Source organism: Xiphophorus hellerii, chromosome 5 (genome assembly GCF_003331165.1).
Source record: "Xiphophorus hellerii strain 12219 chromosome 5, Xiphophorus_hellerii-4.1, whole genome shotgun sequence".
Classification (NCBI taxonomy): Eukaryota; Metazoa; Chordata; class Actinopteri; order Cyprinodontiformes; family Poeciliidae; genus Xiphophorus; species Xiphophorus hellerii.
This window is the reverse complement of record NC_045676.1, coordinates 22,963,826-22,979,655: the sequence shown is the minus strand read 5'-3', so window position 1 is coordinate 22,979,655 and position 15,830 is coordinate 22,963,826. Positions and strand designations below refer to the sequence as shown.

At 39.6% G+C, this 15,830-nt stretch overlaps 2 protein-coding genes and 2 long non-coding RNA genes across 4 annotated transcripts in view; all 4 read left to right on the top strand.

Moving 5' to 3' along the window:
• LOC116719342 (polymeric immunoglobulin receptor-like) overlaps positions 1-6,956 on the top strand; it is a 59,942-nt gene extending 52,986 nt beyond the window's left edge. The window contains exons 5-7 of the mRNA XM_032561836.1: positions 5,998-6,318; positions 6,462-6,740; positions 6,931-6,956. Of these exons, the coding sequence (XP_032417727.1) occupies positions 5,998-6,318; positions 6,462-6,740; positions 6,931-6,956 (626 nt within the window). The remainder of the gene's footprint in view (positions 1-5,997; positions 6,319-6,461; positions 6,741-6,930) is intronic.
• LOC116719686 (tektin-4-like) lies at positions 1,667-5,498 on the top strand. The gene is made up of 7 exons (XM_032562292.1): positions 1,667-2,525; positions 3,169-3,239; positions 3,350-3,493; positions 3,566-3,652; positions 3,737-3,872; positions 3,945-4,099; positions 4,705-5,498. The coding sequence occupies exons 1-7, from the start codon at positions 1,998-2,000 to the stop codon at positions 4,916-4,918; spliced, it is 1,335 nt and encodes a 444-aa protein (XP_032418183.1). The 5' UTR covers positions 1,667-1,997; the 3' UTR covers positions 4,919-5,498.
• A 2,615-nt stretch (positions 6,957-9,571) lies between the features above and the next one.
• Positions 9,572-14,494, top strand: LOC116719689 (uncharacterized). The gene is made up of 3 exons (XR_004339244.1): positions 9,572-9,671; positions 9,762-9,820; positions 14,030-14,494. It is a non-coding gene; the product is annotated as an uncharacterized LOC116719689 (long non-coding RNA).
• LOC116719687 (uncharacterized) lies at positions 11,308-12,920 on the top strand. Its single transcript, XR_004339242.1, has 4 exons — positions 11,308-11,339; positions 11,426-11,716; positions 11,813-11,875; positions 12,793-12,920. It is a non-coding gene; the product is annotated as an uncharacterized LOC116719687 (long non-coding RNA).
• Positions 14,495-15,830: the final 1,336 nt, after the last annotated feature.

Genomic DNA, 15,830 nt, shown 5'->3' with positions numbered 1-15,830 from the left:
CTAATGTAAAAATAAGTTTTAAACATTCACTCTAAGAAAAAAATGGGACTGTACAACTGAGGAAGAATGCAAATTCCATTCTAAAAGTAGTTAAAGAAATTGTTTAAAATTATCGAGTATTAGATGAATTTAAAAAAAATACATTTAAAAAAATAGTATTAAACTCTACATCTGGTTATTTTTAACTCAGTTGTTGAATGTTTATGGGAATACTTTTTTTTTTTTTGCTCAAATGTGGTATAATATGGTCTTTTCATTAAATATTTGTCCACAAACATCACAACAATATGGTTCACTGGTGTGCGAGCTCATGTGCTTGTTCAAAGATACTTTACAAGTAAATTGTTTATTCCAAAGATCACAACAAAAGGGTTTCCAACCTGGTGATTACTCATGTGATTCTTCAACTTTGCCTTTGGAATAAAGTGTTGTCAAAGAGAACACAGAACGGTTTCTCTTCTGTGTGAACTCTCTTGTATTTTAAAAACACATTTCTTATGAAATGCTTGTCCACAAAGATTACAACAGGATGGTTTGTCATCAGTGTGGATTCTTAAGTGGTTGTTTAAATGAACTTTTTCTCTAAAGCTTTGTCCACAAAGATTTTATCTAAAAATCTTATGTCCTGTGTGTATCAAAATGTATCTGTGTAAAGATCCAGTTTGTGTAAATTGTTTCCCACAAATTCCACAAGAGTGACGCTTCCCCCCCTGTGTGGACTATCAAAAACAAGAAACGAACAGGAAAATTAATTTCATATAATCCCAGTCTCAACAAACAAAGGGCATCGGGGCAATACATGGCTGGTAGATACGTTTCTGTGTGTGACAAACAAAGGTGTCCAATCCCGTCGCTAACATGAAAGCAAAAGCGATGAATGGCGGGACAAGGTGAGAGTTCATCTATTAAGTTGACTGAAAATTAATACATAAACTAAAAGCTGGAGTATAGACATTTTTTATAAGCGTATTTGTGAGCCAACTCTATGGCTTTAGTTAGCAAAGCTATAAATAGAGAAATGATTTTCAAATCCAGGCCTTGAGGACCGATGTCAGCAACTTAAAGTCGTCGAGTCCTGATCTGAGGACTCCTGCTGTGGACAATAGACTTTTTTTTCACAACAACTTCTAAGTCAAGTCGACATGAAAAAATACAAACCTGATGGGTGCAACACAACTTTAGAGTTGAAAACAGCCTCCAGTGTTTTGGGTCGTCCATAATTGTCATGTAAAGGCCGGTGGTCTTTGTTATCTGCTCCAGGAATCTGTCCCACAGCCGCTTCCGCCGCCTGCTGCTTCACTTTGTCCTGCTGTCTCCACATATCTGTTGTTTAAAAAGTTTCTTTAAAGCTTCCTTAAGCTGTTAGAGCTAAGCTTTGATCTTAAATCTGACTTGCTGTAGCTCTCAATTACTGGGGTTTCCCTATCAACAACCTAACACAGGCAGAGAAGTCTGATAACAGACACTTGCTTTAAACCTAACTCGTGGGTCACAGTTACATAGACGCGTAATTTCCTTCCTGTTTAAATGGCAGCGACCCCTACTGGAAGAAATGAGATGTCACGGTTTGAATGGGATGTAACGTTTAGGTTTTCCAAGAGTTTAAGAGTTATTGGCTATCTCACTTATCTCAGGTACAAATTATCCCAGTCTGACCACTTAATAATAACATCGCGGAAAAATATAGAAGACAATATTTACTGCATATAAGTTTTGAAAACAAAAAATAACAGGAACATTAATAAGATAACATTATAAAATAAAAACTGTGAGAAATTGTTGATTTTCCCAAAGATGTAAATTCAAATTGTTTCATCATTTTGTTGCCTCTAGAAGTTGTCATCCACTCCTCTCGTCTTATCTGTCACTCGATCTCCTCCTGCAAACGTGTAACTATAGGCAACAGCAAACAAACTCTCTGGTTTCTAAAGGGTTGCTTTCACTCCTGCACCGATTGTCCTGCTGGTTGATTTTTCTTTTAACTGTACTGTCAGGAAATGAGTTCAGAAATCATTGTGTCTCGGCCGCATTATGACAGCAGAGCTGCAGCCCAAGGAGTTCACCAGAAAAATCCGCCTTTGGAGCAGGAAGTGCCGCAGGCATCCTCGGGCTCAGCCACTGCTGGGTATCGCTCTGCTAAATACACTCCTGCTGAATGGTTCTCCAATTACCAAACCATCCTTGAACAGGCCGGTACCAACCGCAAAGACGCCCAGAACATCCAGCAGGAGTCCAGAACCTTGAGCCAGGACACTGAGGCAGCAGGTTTGAAGACCCAGGCCACAGGAACGCGTCTTCTTGGAGAGAGACTCCAGGAGATCCACTCCTGGAAGTCTGAGCTGCAGCTGCACATCGAGCTACTGCAGGCCGACACGAAGTCACTGCTGATGGTGAAGAAGCGACTGGAGAGGGCGTTGGATGCCACCGAGACTCCTTATGCCATCGCCACCGATAATTTGACCTGCAGAGCAAGAAGACTGGGAGCAGAGCTGGTCAGAGACATTGTGGAGGAGGAGCTGCTGAAGGTCGGCAATGCATTCTTACATTACTGTTTGGGTTTATATTTAACATTTTGCCTAGTTAACAGTAATGAGATCATGGTTTATGATACTTTCTTTACTACTTTACTTTAAGATTACAATGAATATTGACCCTTTGCAATATTCATGGCGAGGTGCCATGGCGGATGTTAGAAGTGAGGAATGGGAGACTGAGGTTGTTTTCCCAAATTATTTTACCAGTATAGCATGGGTTGTACCTGTTCAAATCAAACTGGCTGTCTGGCATACAGGCACTTCCCACTGGGCCAATGTTGATTTTGAGATGGATGAGGGTTTTTTTCTAGTGATGATATGATACACAAAACTGATAGATCGGCCCATTAGTCATTAAGGATTCTGGGCTAGACCAATTACAGCAGCTGATGGCCATCCACGGCTCTCAATCAATCGATCAATCAATCAATCAATTAGAGAGAGGAGAACAGAGAACAACATGGACAGTGGCAAAAATGAAAAGGAGGCGCAGAAAGGTATACATCTAGAAAGTTTCAAGTTCTTCAGGCAGACTGTGTAAAGGGTTAATAGGTAAGCTGAAAATCTCCACTTAATGAATCTCACAGTAAGACAGGCACAGCAGGTTGAACATGTGGTTCTGTGTGTTTTGTAGGAAGTGGACTTGATCAGGAGCATTCAGGCTCTTCTGAAGAAAACTGCAGCTCAGGTTGGCACTCAGATCAAGTAAGTGTAAAACTGGTGACTGGCTCTCTTATAATCAGGGATCCAGTTGGTTTGAAGCCTCTCACTTTAGAAAACAGCATTCCTACGAGTTGATGGTTTCTGTGGGCCAGGAGGAACCAAGATGCCCAACAAACATTAGAGATGGACTGGTCTGATAAGTGTCAGGCCTACAGCTTTGATGACGCCTGTGGAAGAAACCATAACATGAGTCCAGACACACAGCAGCACCCCAGTTCTGCTACCATGCAGGAGCAGTGAGTCTGACTCTTTAGAAACATCAGAGCTGTGTTCAACTTTTACACACAAGGTTCCCTCGTTTACTGCAGCGTTTCTACCCCCTCATCATGGACAAAGTTTACTCAAGACAACCTGTCAATGGCCCTGCAGGAGGATCATGCCACCAAGAGTCTCAGGTCAGAGTCACAATGGTACGCTTTGTTGCCAGAGTGATTTTCTTTGACTGCTGAGAACTCAGTGGCTGTGTTTTTGTTTGTCAGAATGCTTGTGGAGCAAATGCTGCAGGACACCACTGAGGATCTGAGGGTCCAATGCGCCAGCGTGGAGCGAGCCTTCAGCCTGCACTGTGAGGACCTTATTGAGGCCAAGACCCAGCTGGAGATGAAGCTAGCTCAGGTGGATGAGCTGACAGACAGAAGAAACAGACTGACAGGTGAAATGTGATTGACTGTTTAATTGTTCCTGTAGACTTTGGAGCAAATTGGTGCCCAGGAGAAGAACATTGAGGTCCTACAGCGGGCCATCCACAACAAAGAGGCTCCACTGAGGGTGGCTCAGTCCAGACTCTACCTTCGCTCTCTCAGACCAAACATGGAGCTCTGCAGGGACCAACCCCAGCTCAGGTAGATGCACACAAACAGAAACGTCAGTATTATGTCATGTGTCCATGTCCTCATGTATGAATCAATCAAATCAATCAAATTTTATTTGTATAGCACATTTCAGCAGCAAGGCATTTCAAAGTGCTTTACATCATAACAAACACAGAATCACAATGCAATATAGAATCAATCATTAAGTCAAGTTACATCAATAAATTTGTAATTGATTACATTTCAAATACAATTCTAAACAGGTGGGTTTTCAGTTGAGATTTAAAAGAAGTCAGTGTTTCAGCTGTTTTACAGTTTTCTGGAAGTTTGTTCCAAATTCGTGGTGCATAGATGCTGAAAGCTGCTTCTCCTCGTTTGGTTCTGGTTCTGGGGATGCAGAGCAGACCAGAACCGGAAGACCTGAGAGGTCTGGAAGGTTGATACAATAAAAGCAGATCTTTAATGTATTGTGGTGCTAAGCCGTTCAGTGATTTATAAACTAACAACAGTATTTTAAAGTCTATTCTTTGAGCTACAGGGAGCCAGTGGAGGGACTTTAGAACTGGTGTTATGTGCTCTATCTTCCTGGTTTTAGTGAGAACGCGAGCTGTGTGAACTATGAACTGTGTCTGCAGTTTGGAAGGAGAAGTGAGGCAGATTGATGCCTCCTTGGAGTCTCTGAAGCAGAAGCTGAGTGAAGCCAGGAGCTCCCTGTCCCATCTGGAGGAGTCAAGGATGGCTCTTGAGAAGGACATAAACTGTAAAACCAATTCACTGTTTATTGAGAGGGAAAAGTGCATGATTCACCGTAAACGATACCCAACCGTCTCAGTACTCTCAGGATACTGAACTTGACTTCATAACTTGGGATTGTTCTGCTTGACAGTCTGAATAGTATCATGTGAAAAGTTAAAATCTTGGAATATTGTTTTATAACCCAAGTCTTTTATCTCCACAACTTTATTCCTGACCTGTTTGTTGTTTTTCTAAAGGCTCAAACGTTCTCAGGCACACCGTGTCACTGTGACTCCATGCACACTGTCTGTAGAGGGTTGAAATTTCATAATCAAGGGTATTGATTTACTAAATTTCTCCCGACAAATTCCTTTATTTCTCACAATTTCAGCCATGGCATCAACAAAGGAGGAGGATGTTTGACACAGAATATGTGTACTAAGTTGTAAAAATTGACCTTTGTCCTCTTTGAGTGGACAAAGGTGCTCTTGAGTAACTTGAACGGAATGAAGTATGCCTGAGTATGTGGAAGCCTTTAGTCTTCTTGATGCTGTTGCTCATTATTGCTCTCTAACAAATGACTAAAGTCTTCAAATAAAATACTTTTTTTCTTCCATTTCACTATTTTGAACTGTTCTATGAAATAAAATCACATTACAATAAAATTTAGCTTGTTTGTAACTTGACACATTGTGAAAAGGTTGATTTGGAGTGAGTACCTTTGCAAGGTGTTTTATTGAACCAGTCACTCTTTCATAGGTTATAACTTGGATATGAATCTCTCCACAAACATGATCATTGACCCTACATTCCAAAAAGCTTTGGATGCATCAATAGCATCTAAATGCTATAGATGCAAAGGAATTTCAGATTCTGGTGAATATTGCAAATTTGAAACTTATCTTGACTCAAAATAGGAATATATGTGAAATCTAAAATTGACAACTCGGTCTATCTTTAAGGAACTTTAAACTTTTGTGTTGTATAGTTTGACAAACTTCAACAGAATGAGTAAATCCCATGTTTTTAATCGAGCTGTACTGAAGTCTTCTGAAGACTGCGCCAGAAATATTTCTCTCCACCAGAGGGAGCCGTCTAGCTTCAATATTTCTGCTTTTAATTCAGGTTTCTGGTAAAATGTACAGGTTTATGTATCTTTTACTATCTGACAGACTTTCTTATCTTCCTATCAGACAGATGCTGCGACACAGTGAATAAAATCCAAAGTATTGAGGAAGGTTCAGTGACCATCAGCTGTCCATACAACTCTGAGTCTGTCAACAAGCTGAAGTTCCTCTGCAGAGGAAACCGGCCCTCCACATGTCGACAGCAGGCAGTGATCACCTCTAGCAACACACAAAATGGACGATTCAGAATCTCTGACGACAGGAAGTCAAGAATATTCACAGTGACCATTTCCAGTCTGACCCTGAAGGATTCTGGGTCGTATCTTTGTGGAGTTCAGAGAAACTCAGGATTTGATGATTTCTCTACTGTTGAACTGGAGGTCAAAGGTGAGAAATGATAACATTCCTTCATTTTCCCTTTGCTCCCATTTTTGAATTAGTGAAAAGAACATGTTTCATAATTTGATGCACAGATATTTTTATCAATAAATCTCACATAGATTCATGTATGAATAAAATCTCTCTGACAGAATTAAAGTTGTACCACATCAGTGGGATCGAGGAACGTCCAGTAACTCTGCAGTGTCCTAATTCAGGACAACAACATGATAACAAGAAGTTCCTCTGTAAAGGAGACCAACACAACAACTGTACAGACATGATGGAGAACCAAACAAAGTTCAAGCTGCTCAATGTCTCCTCCACCTGTTTCTCTGTGATCATCACTGAACTGGAAGCAGCTGATGCAGGAACATACTACTGTGGTTCAGACTCTCAGCTGAGATTCATAAAGATACAGCTGGCAGTCGGTGAGACCAACACAGAGAGAAATAGAATAATAAAAAGCAACACAAAATCTAGGTTAACCTAGATTAAAATAAAGATTTTAACCTAGAATTTAATCTAGGTTAAAATCTAGGTTAATGTGGTTTTTTACCACATTATGTTTTGTATTTTTTTCTGACAGTCTCTTCACATCAAACTAGCTCTGCTGAACAGGTTACATCACAGTCACCATCACATAATCCTGGTAAACTCTTTACATTTTCTGTTTCTGTGTGCCTCTCCTGATTTCCCTTCACTTGTTTTTCCACAAACAGCAGTATTTAAAATAGTCAAATACATTAATGGAGTATTAGAGAATGTTGTTTTGTTGGCTTCTCACAGCTTTTCCTGCCTTCACCCCATAGCCAAATTATAATGCTGCAGATGTCCACTGTCTTCCAATCCACAGGTTGTCAGCACAATTTATATGATGTTAGAAAGTTAATCAAATGTGACTCTTACATGTGACACTGTGAATTTTCTGAGATACAATATGAGAAATCTTGCATCTTACAGGTGCAAAAGTATTTTTGTCCTGTTATATTGTTCTGGAAATATTTTTTATGTTTCTACATTTGTCAGGCACATTGTGTGTGATTTCTCCCTCTGCAGATGTATTTTAAGAGCAGTCCAGGACTGTAGGCATCTAGTTTGGGATCAGTATTGTGATGTTGGGATCAAGAGGTAATAGGGAGGCATTTGGCTTGGAGCTTGGCTTCTGATTATGTTTTCCTTCTTCTAATGAACATTAGGTACTTTTTCATTAAATTTGTTCTGATGCAGAAATAAGATCTAGAGGGCAACACTACAGCTAAAATGCCTTTTACTGGTTTTGTGATCAAAGAAAGGACTTTAAAATACTTTTGTTAGTTTATAAATCACTGAATGGTTTAGCAAATTAGCATATAAATATGTTATGGTCAAGGTGAATGCATGTGCACTTTGAATGTAGATGCTTGACATTTTTCCTCAAATGCATTTCACACGTCAGGCGCGTCTGGTTTACATTCTATGTGGAGGCGCATCGATGGCGCGTCAGACGTGTCAAAATAACTCTAGCCGTTGTGTTCCGGATGCGTCGGACCCTGTTGATGCATCAAACGCTCTAAATAGTTCAAGTCGCGCCGCGACAGTCCCTCAGTGTGCCACCACATTGACTATTAATGTAAACCAGACACGCCTGACCCTCAAAACGAGTTTGGTGTAAACCAGGGGTCTCAAACTCCAGTCCTCGAGGGCCGCAGTCCTGCAACTTTTAGATGTGCCTCTGCTGCTCCACACCTGAACAGAATAATTAGGTCATTAAGGCTCTGGAAAACTGAGCTACACAAGGAGGAGGTCATTAAGTCATTTCATTCCAGTGTTTTGTACCTGTGGCACATCTAAAAACTGCAGGACTGTGGCCCTCGAGGCCTGGAGTTTGAGACCCCTGGTGTAAACGCACCATTAATTGACAGGTAATTCATAAATTATGTCTGAATGTTTAGTAGTGATGGTGAGATGAAGCCTCGTGAGGCATTGAACCACTTGAGCCAACTGGTTCGAGAAAGGGTTCATTTCTTTGAAGCTTCATGTGCACACGAAACCACCTACTGGCCAGGTGTATAATCACAGCCAGCTGTATCTTAACACATGTGATGCATTGAATTTTTGTCTATTATGGCTCTTGGGAATGACTTCACAAAAGGTGTAGGACGAAATCATTTGTCTACATAAATTATGTATACACATATGTGTATAATAAAATATTGTTTGAATGTATTCTCTGTGTGTAATTATTCCCACAATAGTAGTGTCATGTGATATGGCATGTTGTGTAATAATGTTTTTCTGTGACTCTAGAAAAATGGCATGGGCTTAATCAGGCAGAGGACAGTGAAAGTGCTTGTGGAACTAGGGAGGGGGTAGTGAATAGGCTAATGCTTGTGTAACTTGGATGATTTCATGCATTTTTATTAAGAAACAACAATTTCTCCACAGTTTTTGGTTTCAAACGATTTCTCTTTTTTGACACTACATGGATGAGGTGTTATTATTGTACCCCAACTCCTTGGAGCACAATAAACACCTCACCTTTACAGAAAATAAGAAACTGTGAAAAATACAGTTCCTCATAAGCAAACATAATGCATCTGCAAATGTTCAGTTCACCTTACCTTGTTAGGGCTTATCAAATCGAAATGTTCCCACATAGGGGAAATCCTCCTCTTTCTCGCCAGCTCCATCCTACTCCTATCCTGTCCTCGCGCTCCTAAATCTCCTATCTATCTATCTATCTCTCTCCTAAACTCTCCAAACACCAAACTAACTGTCTCAAACTAAATAACCACTATCCAAACTCTGCTATCCAAACTATCAAAACTCTATCCACTCTCTCAACTGACCGCAACTCGCCTACAACAACCCACATTTTGAATGGAGCCTGTGGGGTTTCTAAAGCTGTCAAACCCCGCGCCAACATCTGAGCCACTTCCCGAAGCAGTCACGTGGTACAGCCGGGCAGCGAGGCTTCGGACGTCATCGTTTTCGGCTCCTCCCCTAAATGAAGCAAGCCTCGATACGCGCTTTACGGAAACGCCCCCTCCATTACTCGACACACGCCTCGAAGCCTCGGCACATCACGTAACATCACTAATGTTTAGTGTTGCTTATTCTGAAGGGCTGAAGCAAGTGATACAAGTAATATGGGTGTGGAGTCGGTCGGACCCCACTCATATGCACAAGGGTTAAATTATTATCATGCTTTCATTCTCTGCGTCTGTTTCTGGGACATTTTCTGTCCATGCCTATTAAATTCTCCTTTCTCTTCTTTTCAGATCTGACCTTGTTTTACATTCTGCATGTCGTCCTGTTTCTGCTGTGGATCCTGCCGTTTGTCCTTCTGATGATTCTTAAAAGAAAATTGAAGCAACAAGGTGAATTTAACCAGAACATTAACATACAATACTAAAATTCGGGAAAAAATCCAGAAAAAACAGAGACAATGTTTTTTATTGTTCTTGTAGATATCCAAATGATTGTATTGAACACTTCTGATGCTTCTAAGAACCCGAGGATCAATGATGTAAGTCCACAAAGTTGCAACTCTTAAAGATTTTTCTTGCGAGGACATTAGTTAAGTTTTCATTAACTATAAAATAAATTTGCTTAATGGAAACACACCAGTTAAAAAAAAAACCTTATGATTTTCAATAAAAAGTTTTGCCCTAACGTGAGGTGGTTTTTTAGTTGTATCAAAATAGATGTATTTCGCAAAACAGGATTGGAATCACTTTTTTCGCATCACACAAGTCACATGATACACAGCCGGATGTTACCGCTGGCGAAAATGCAAACAAACACAAAAATCTTGCCAGCCTGTCAGGATTCAGTACAAACAGTGGAATGACGTGGAGTTTCAGTCAGGGCCTTCAAGAGACGTCAACTATACCTGAACAATACACACCATTTGCAGGACAGTGTAAAAACTATTCACCACACCAAGAAACAGACATCCAATAATATGCAAATAAATAAAAATACGCTAAGAAAAACAACAATGCAGCCCAACAATATCAAGCAATATATCAATATATTTTAACAAAATACACAGGCAACAGCGCACATAATTGAACATCCACCAATTTAGCAAAACTTTTCTATCTTCCCCAGTTAATCTCAACATCAATCCAAACTGCTGATATAGGAAATGAGCAATTAAAAGAAAAATATTAAGTAAAGTATTGTAATGACCTCAGCACCGCAGCTGTAGTCCCACCAAACAGGGTTTATTAGGATAAGTACGAGCTGCTACTCCTGAGGCTGCAGCTCAATCCTCTAACAAACTGGTACATTCAACAGATAGCTTCACTGCTGACCCAACTCTGAACTCTCTCCACTTCCGGTCCTGGTACTGCCGCTCCACCGATCCCTCGCCCACATGACAGGCCTATCACATGTGAGTGGGAATCAGCAGTCAGACAGGGGAAGCCCATAACACTCTACACATAACAATAAGATCACAATGCAACTTATAACAAATACACATAACCATAAGGACCCAGCAGAACTAAAACTCAGAATCGTTACACTATGTATGAGAATGTAATAGAAAAGTAACACTCACCCATTACTTGTAAATAAAATCCATACAATAACTTGTAGTGTTCAGTGCTAGCTGTTAGCCCCTTGTAGCGCTCATAGTTACAGTCTTTAAAATGCCTTGCAAAGTTCTTACTGCTATGTGTTAGTGAATCCAGGTTTGGTGCAGGTTTTACATTTTTAATTTTTTATCCGTGAAGATCGTCTTAAAAAAGATGATTTTAATAGGGAATACAGGGAACGCTCTTCACTTACTGTAGGGCCAGTGAGGCTCACCATTATTGTATGTAAATTCTGATTGGCTGATAATTATGCTAGTCATGCCAACAATGGCCTGTTGCACTGCATTTATGACGAAGGGGTATCTGAATTTGTACAGCAGGTCCTGAGGTGGAGCAGCTCGCCAGATGCGCTTAAGGCACATCTTAAGTAGGAAATTAAAGTGAAACCTCAATAATACCAATAAGCTACTGTTTTCTCTGCTGTTGAACTGAAGGTCAAAGGTGAGAGATCATTCTGCCTTTGCTAAAATGATAATGAAATTTAAGAAGTTTATAAATATAACAGTCATTAAAATTTCCTTCTCCAGCAAAATTGTTCTGTCTGGAGTCGTACCACATCAGTGGCATTGAGGGACGTCCAGTAACTCTGCAGTGTCCTAATTCAGGACAACAACATGATAACAAGAAGTTCCTCTGTAAAGGAGACCAACACAACAACTGTACAGACATGATGGAGAACCAAACAAAGTTCAAGCTGCTCAATGTCTCCTCCATCTGTTTCTCTGTGATCATCACTGAACTGGAAGCAGCTGATGCAGGAACATACTACTGTGGTTCAGACTCTCAGCTGAGATTCATAAAGATACAGCTGGCAGTCGGTGAAACCAACACAGAGAGAGATAGAATAATAAAAAGCAACACAAAATCTAGGTTAAGGCTTTTTACCACATTATGTTTTGTATTTTCTCTGACAGTCTCACTGCATGAAACCAGCTCTGCTGAACATTTGACATCACAGCCACCATCATATAATCCTGGTAAATTCTTTACATTTTCTGTTTCTCTGTGCCTCTCCTGATTTCCTTCTCTTAGTTTTCCACAAACAGCAGATATTCAAGTACTCAAATACATTAATGGAGTATTAGAGAATGTTGTTTTGTTGGCTTCTCCCATCTTTTCCTGCCTTCACCCCACAGCCTAATGGTAATGCTGCAGATGTCCACTGCAGTACACTAATATTAATTTAAGTCAGCCATCAAATCAAATCAATCAAATTTTATTTATATAGCACATTTCAGCACCAAGGTATTTCAAACTGCTTTACATCATAAAAACTCAACAAACATACAAACTCATAGAACACAAAGGCAACATTTGAAACATTATAATTTAGTCAACAAAGTGCCTTTGTTAAAACTTTCATTGATTATGTTTCAAAAGAAACTAAACAGGTGGGTTTTTAGTACAGATTTAAGGGAACTCAGTGTTTCAGCATATTTGCAGTTTTCTTGCAGTTTGTTCCAGATTTGTGGTGCACAGAAGCTGAATGTTGCTTCTCCATGTTTGGTTCTGGTTCTGGAGATGCAGAGCAGAACCAGAACCAGAAGACCTGAGAGGTCTGGAAGGTTGACACAACAACAGCAGATCTTTAATGTATTGTGATGCTGAGCTGTTCAGTGATTTATAAACTAACTGTAGCAGCTTGTGCTCTTTCTAGAAGTTTTATCTCAGGTGTGTCCAATCTCCCATTAGAGACAATTGAGCCAATGCAGGTAAATCCTGGACCTACCAGTCCTTCCTGTTGCCTGGACCTTCATAAATGAAGTCTGAATGTTTAGTGTTGATTTTTTGTAAACAATGTTTCAAATTGTTATTACATGCTTTCATTCTCTGTGTCTGTTTCTAGGAAATTTTCTGTCCATGCCTATTGAAGACTCAATTCTCTTCTTTTCAGATCTGACCTTATTTTACATTCTGCGTGTCGTCCTGTTTCTGCTGTGGATCCTGCCGTTTGTCCTTCTGATGATTCTTCAAAGAAAATTGAAGCCACAAGGTGAATTTAATCAGAACATCAACCCACAACAATATATAAAGAACGAGAAAAAAAGGATCTGTGATGTAAGTCCACAAAGCTGCCGCTCTGAAAGATTTCTTCTTGCAAGGACATTAGTTAAGTTTTCATTAACTATAAAATAAATTTGCTTAATGGAAACACACCAATTTCTAAAAAACTTAAGAGTTTTCAATAAAACGTTTTGCAGTAGGTAGATAACGTTTTCCAGTCGTGTTGAAATAGATGTATCTTGCGAAACTGCAATGGAAAAACTTTTTTTGCATCACACAAGTCACATGATACACATCCAGATGTAACTGCTGGCGAAAAAGTTGAAGATGATGACAGGAAACAGTAGCAGGATGATGGTTTGTTTTGGGGCTTTTTTGGGACAATGTGCAACAGTCTCCACCAGAGTTCACACAGTTCATAAAAAATTCAAATGTGTAAAATCCACAGCTCTTCTGAGAAATCACAGACTGCAATTTACCCAAAACGCTGCATACAAAGCTGCTCCCAATAAGAAACTTGTCACTCCAGCATAAGACGCTGACGTCTCCTCTGACGGCTGATAGAGAAGTGCTAGCGCCAAGACTGAATGATGAAAATATCTCATTATAACTTTAGTCAAGATTAGCAGAATATTGACAAATATTTGCACACAATTGTAATAGAAACACAGCTAGTGACTGCACTAGTGGATTTCTATATGTCTTACTATCCTGGATAGATTACATATGAAATCTCTAAAACAAAAGTGAAAAGAAGTGATAACAACTGGATCCAAAACGTTTCCTGTTAATTTTTTTTATGTCCACTAGGGAAAGTTTTCCGTTTCTGTTCAGTTTCTCCATGTCTTTGTCACGTCTCAAAAGATGCTTCATCAAAATTTCAACAGGTGGATTTGAGAAGTTTGATCACAAATCGCAGCCTTTGAGGATTCAGTATGCATTTCTCCTACATTAATAACTTTTTCATCACCCTCTACATTGGTTCTTTGCTCAGTGGATGACTTTATCTTTGTGTCCAGATCCTTCAGGTTTTGTCCTGTAAAATTATGAACATTCATCCAGATAAGTTTTTCTGCTCAGTAATATAAATCTCATTTATCTGAATATCATAAATGATTATTTTTCAGATTTGTGAAAATCCAGAAGACAGCTCAACCTTTGCATCAAAGCATCAGGAGCAACGATGAAGCTGCATAATCTCAACATATGAACCAAAGTCTCACCACAAATGAAGATCTCGATTCTGATTGTCGGAAAGCAAAATGATGAAATGCACTGCAGAGGAAATTATTACGCCACTTTCAAACTAATTTGAAGATTTCATGCCAAATGTTTAATGTTTTACTTTTACAGCTAATTTCATTATATTAACTTTCTCCACACAATAATAAATAAGAGGTTTTTGATGAACCAGCCTTTGTTTCTTTTTACATTTAGACTAAATCATGAAGGTGATAAGGCTTTCTGTAGAGGAAAACACTTTTAAATCAGCAGTATTTTCATCCTCTTAAATTGTTCTAGTAATCTTTTTTATGTTTCTATATTTGTCATTTGTCAGTTTGACTGTAAAATAATTTTTTATTTAACCTCAATGTGTGGCAACATGTTTCTTCATGCTCATTTTATTCACTTGATTCTGTTACTATAAGCAGTTTTGCAATGAGAGAAAGAGAACCTGGAGAACATCGATGAATGTTCTAAAATAAATAAGCAAACTATAGACAGAAAGTTCTGCTTTACTTATATTTAAACAGGAAATATTCTTGCTGAGATGATACAGCACTAACCACTACACCTCAGCCCTCCCACATTTCCTATGACCATTTCCTCCAACTTTGTAAGCACTTATTTTTATTTTACTAATAATAAGCATGTCTTCTTACTTTTTTGGTTTTGATAGAGTTTAGTTTTTTAGTTTATTTTTTGAAAAATAGAGAAAATGATCATTTTACACCTCATTTATGAGGCCTGCTGATATGTGTAAAGGGCTGAACTCATCACACCAACGTGGTTTCCTTAAAATGCTTCATGTTTCACTTCAACATTGTTTCTGGTTTAGTTTGTCGTCCTCAGTAATGCAAAGATGTGGAGTTTCCAGATCGTGTTGTTCATCTTGTCTGGTAAGTTTTAATACTTATTTGTTTACAAATATAAATTAAACAGTTTCCATTGGCTTTAAAAGCAGGGGTAGATTTTGTCATCTTAACATAATAAAAATTTTGAATAAAATCAAATAGACATGATGGCGCCCTCTGTAGCTGACATACGACCTTTGATTTTCAATTTGCTTTAAAATAAATACATTTACAATCTATCCATTGTCTTTTATAGATACAACCTTTTCTAATTATATATTTACTGTTTGCTGAGGAGTCTAACTAAGAATTTCATTCATTTTTTACAGCTGTAAAAAAATAGACCATGTTCCGTGGAGGCACGGAACATGGTCCACTCAGACTCAATGTCCCCCTCCTCCCCTGGAACGTATTCAAAGTTCTGCCGGAGATGGGCATTAAAGCTCTGTCTCACAGGTGTTTCCGCCAGACGTTCCCAGCAGACCCTCACAACACGTTTGTGCGACCGGAGCCGACTGACCACCAGGTAGTGGTCAGTGGACAGCTCCGCACCTCTCTTCACCCGAGTGTCCCAGACATACGGCCGCAGATCCGATGAAACGATGACAAAGTCGATCATCAAACTGCGGCCTAGGGTGTCCTGGTGCCAAGTGCACATATGGACACCCTTATGCTTGAACATGGTGTTCGTTATGGACAATCCATGACGAGCACAGAAGTCCAACAACAGAACACCGCTCGAGTTGAGATCGGGGGGGGGGTTCCTCCCAACCACGCCCCTCCAGGTCTCACTGTCATTGCCCACGTGAGCGTTGAAGTCCTACAGCAGAACAAGGGAGTCCCCAGGAGGGGC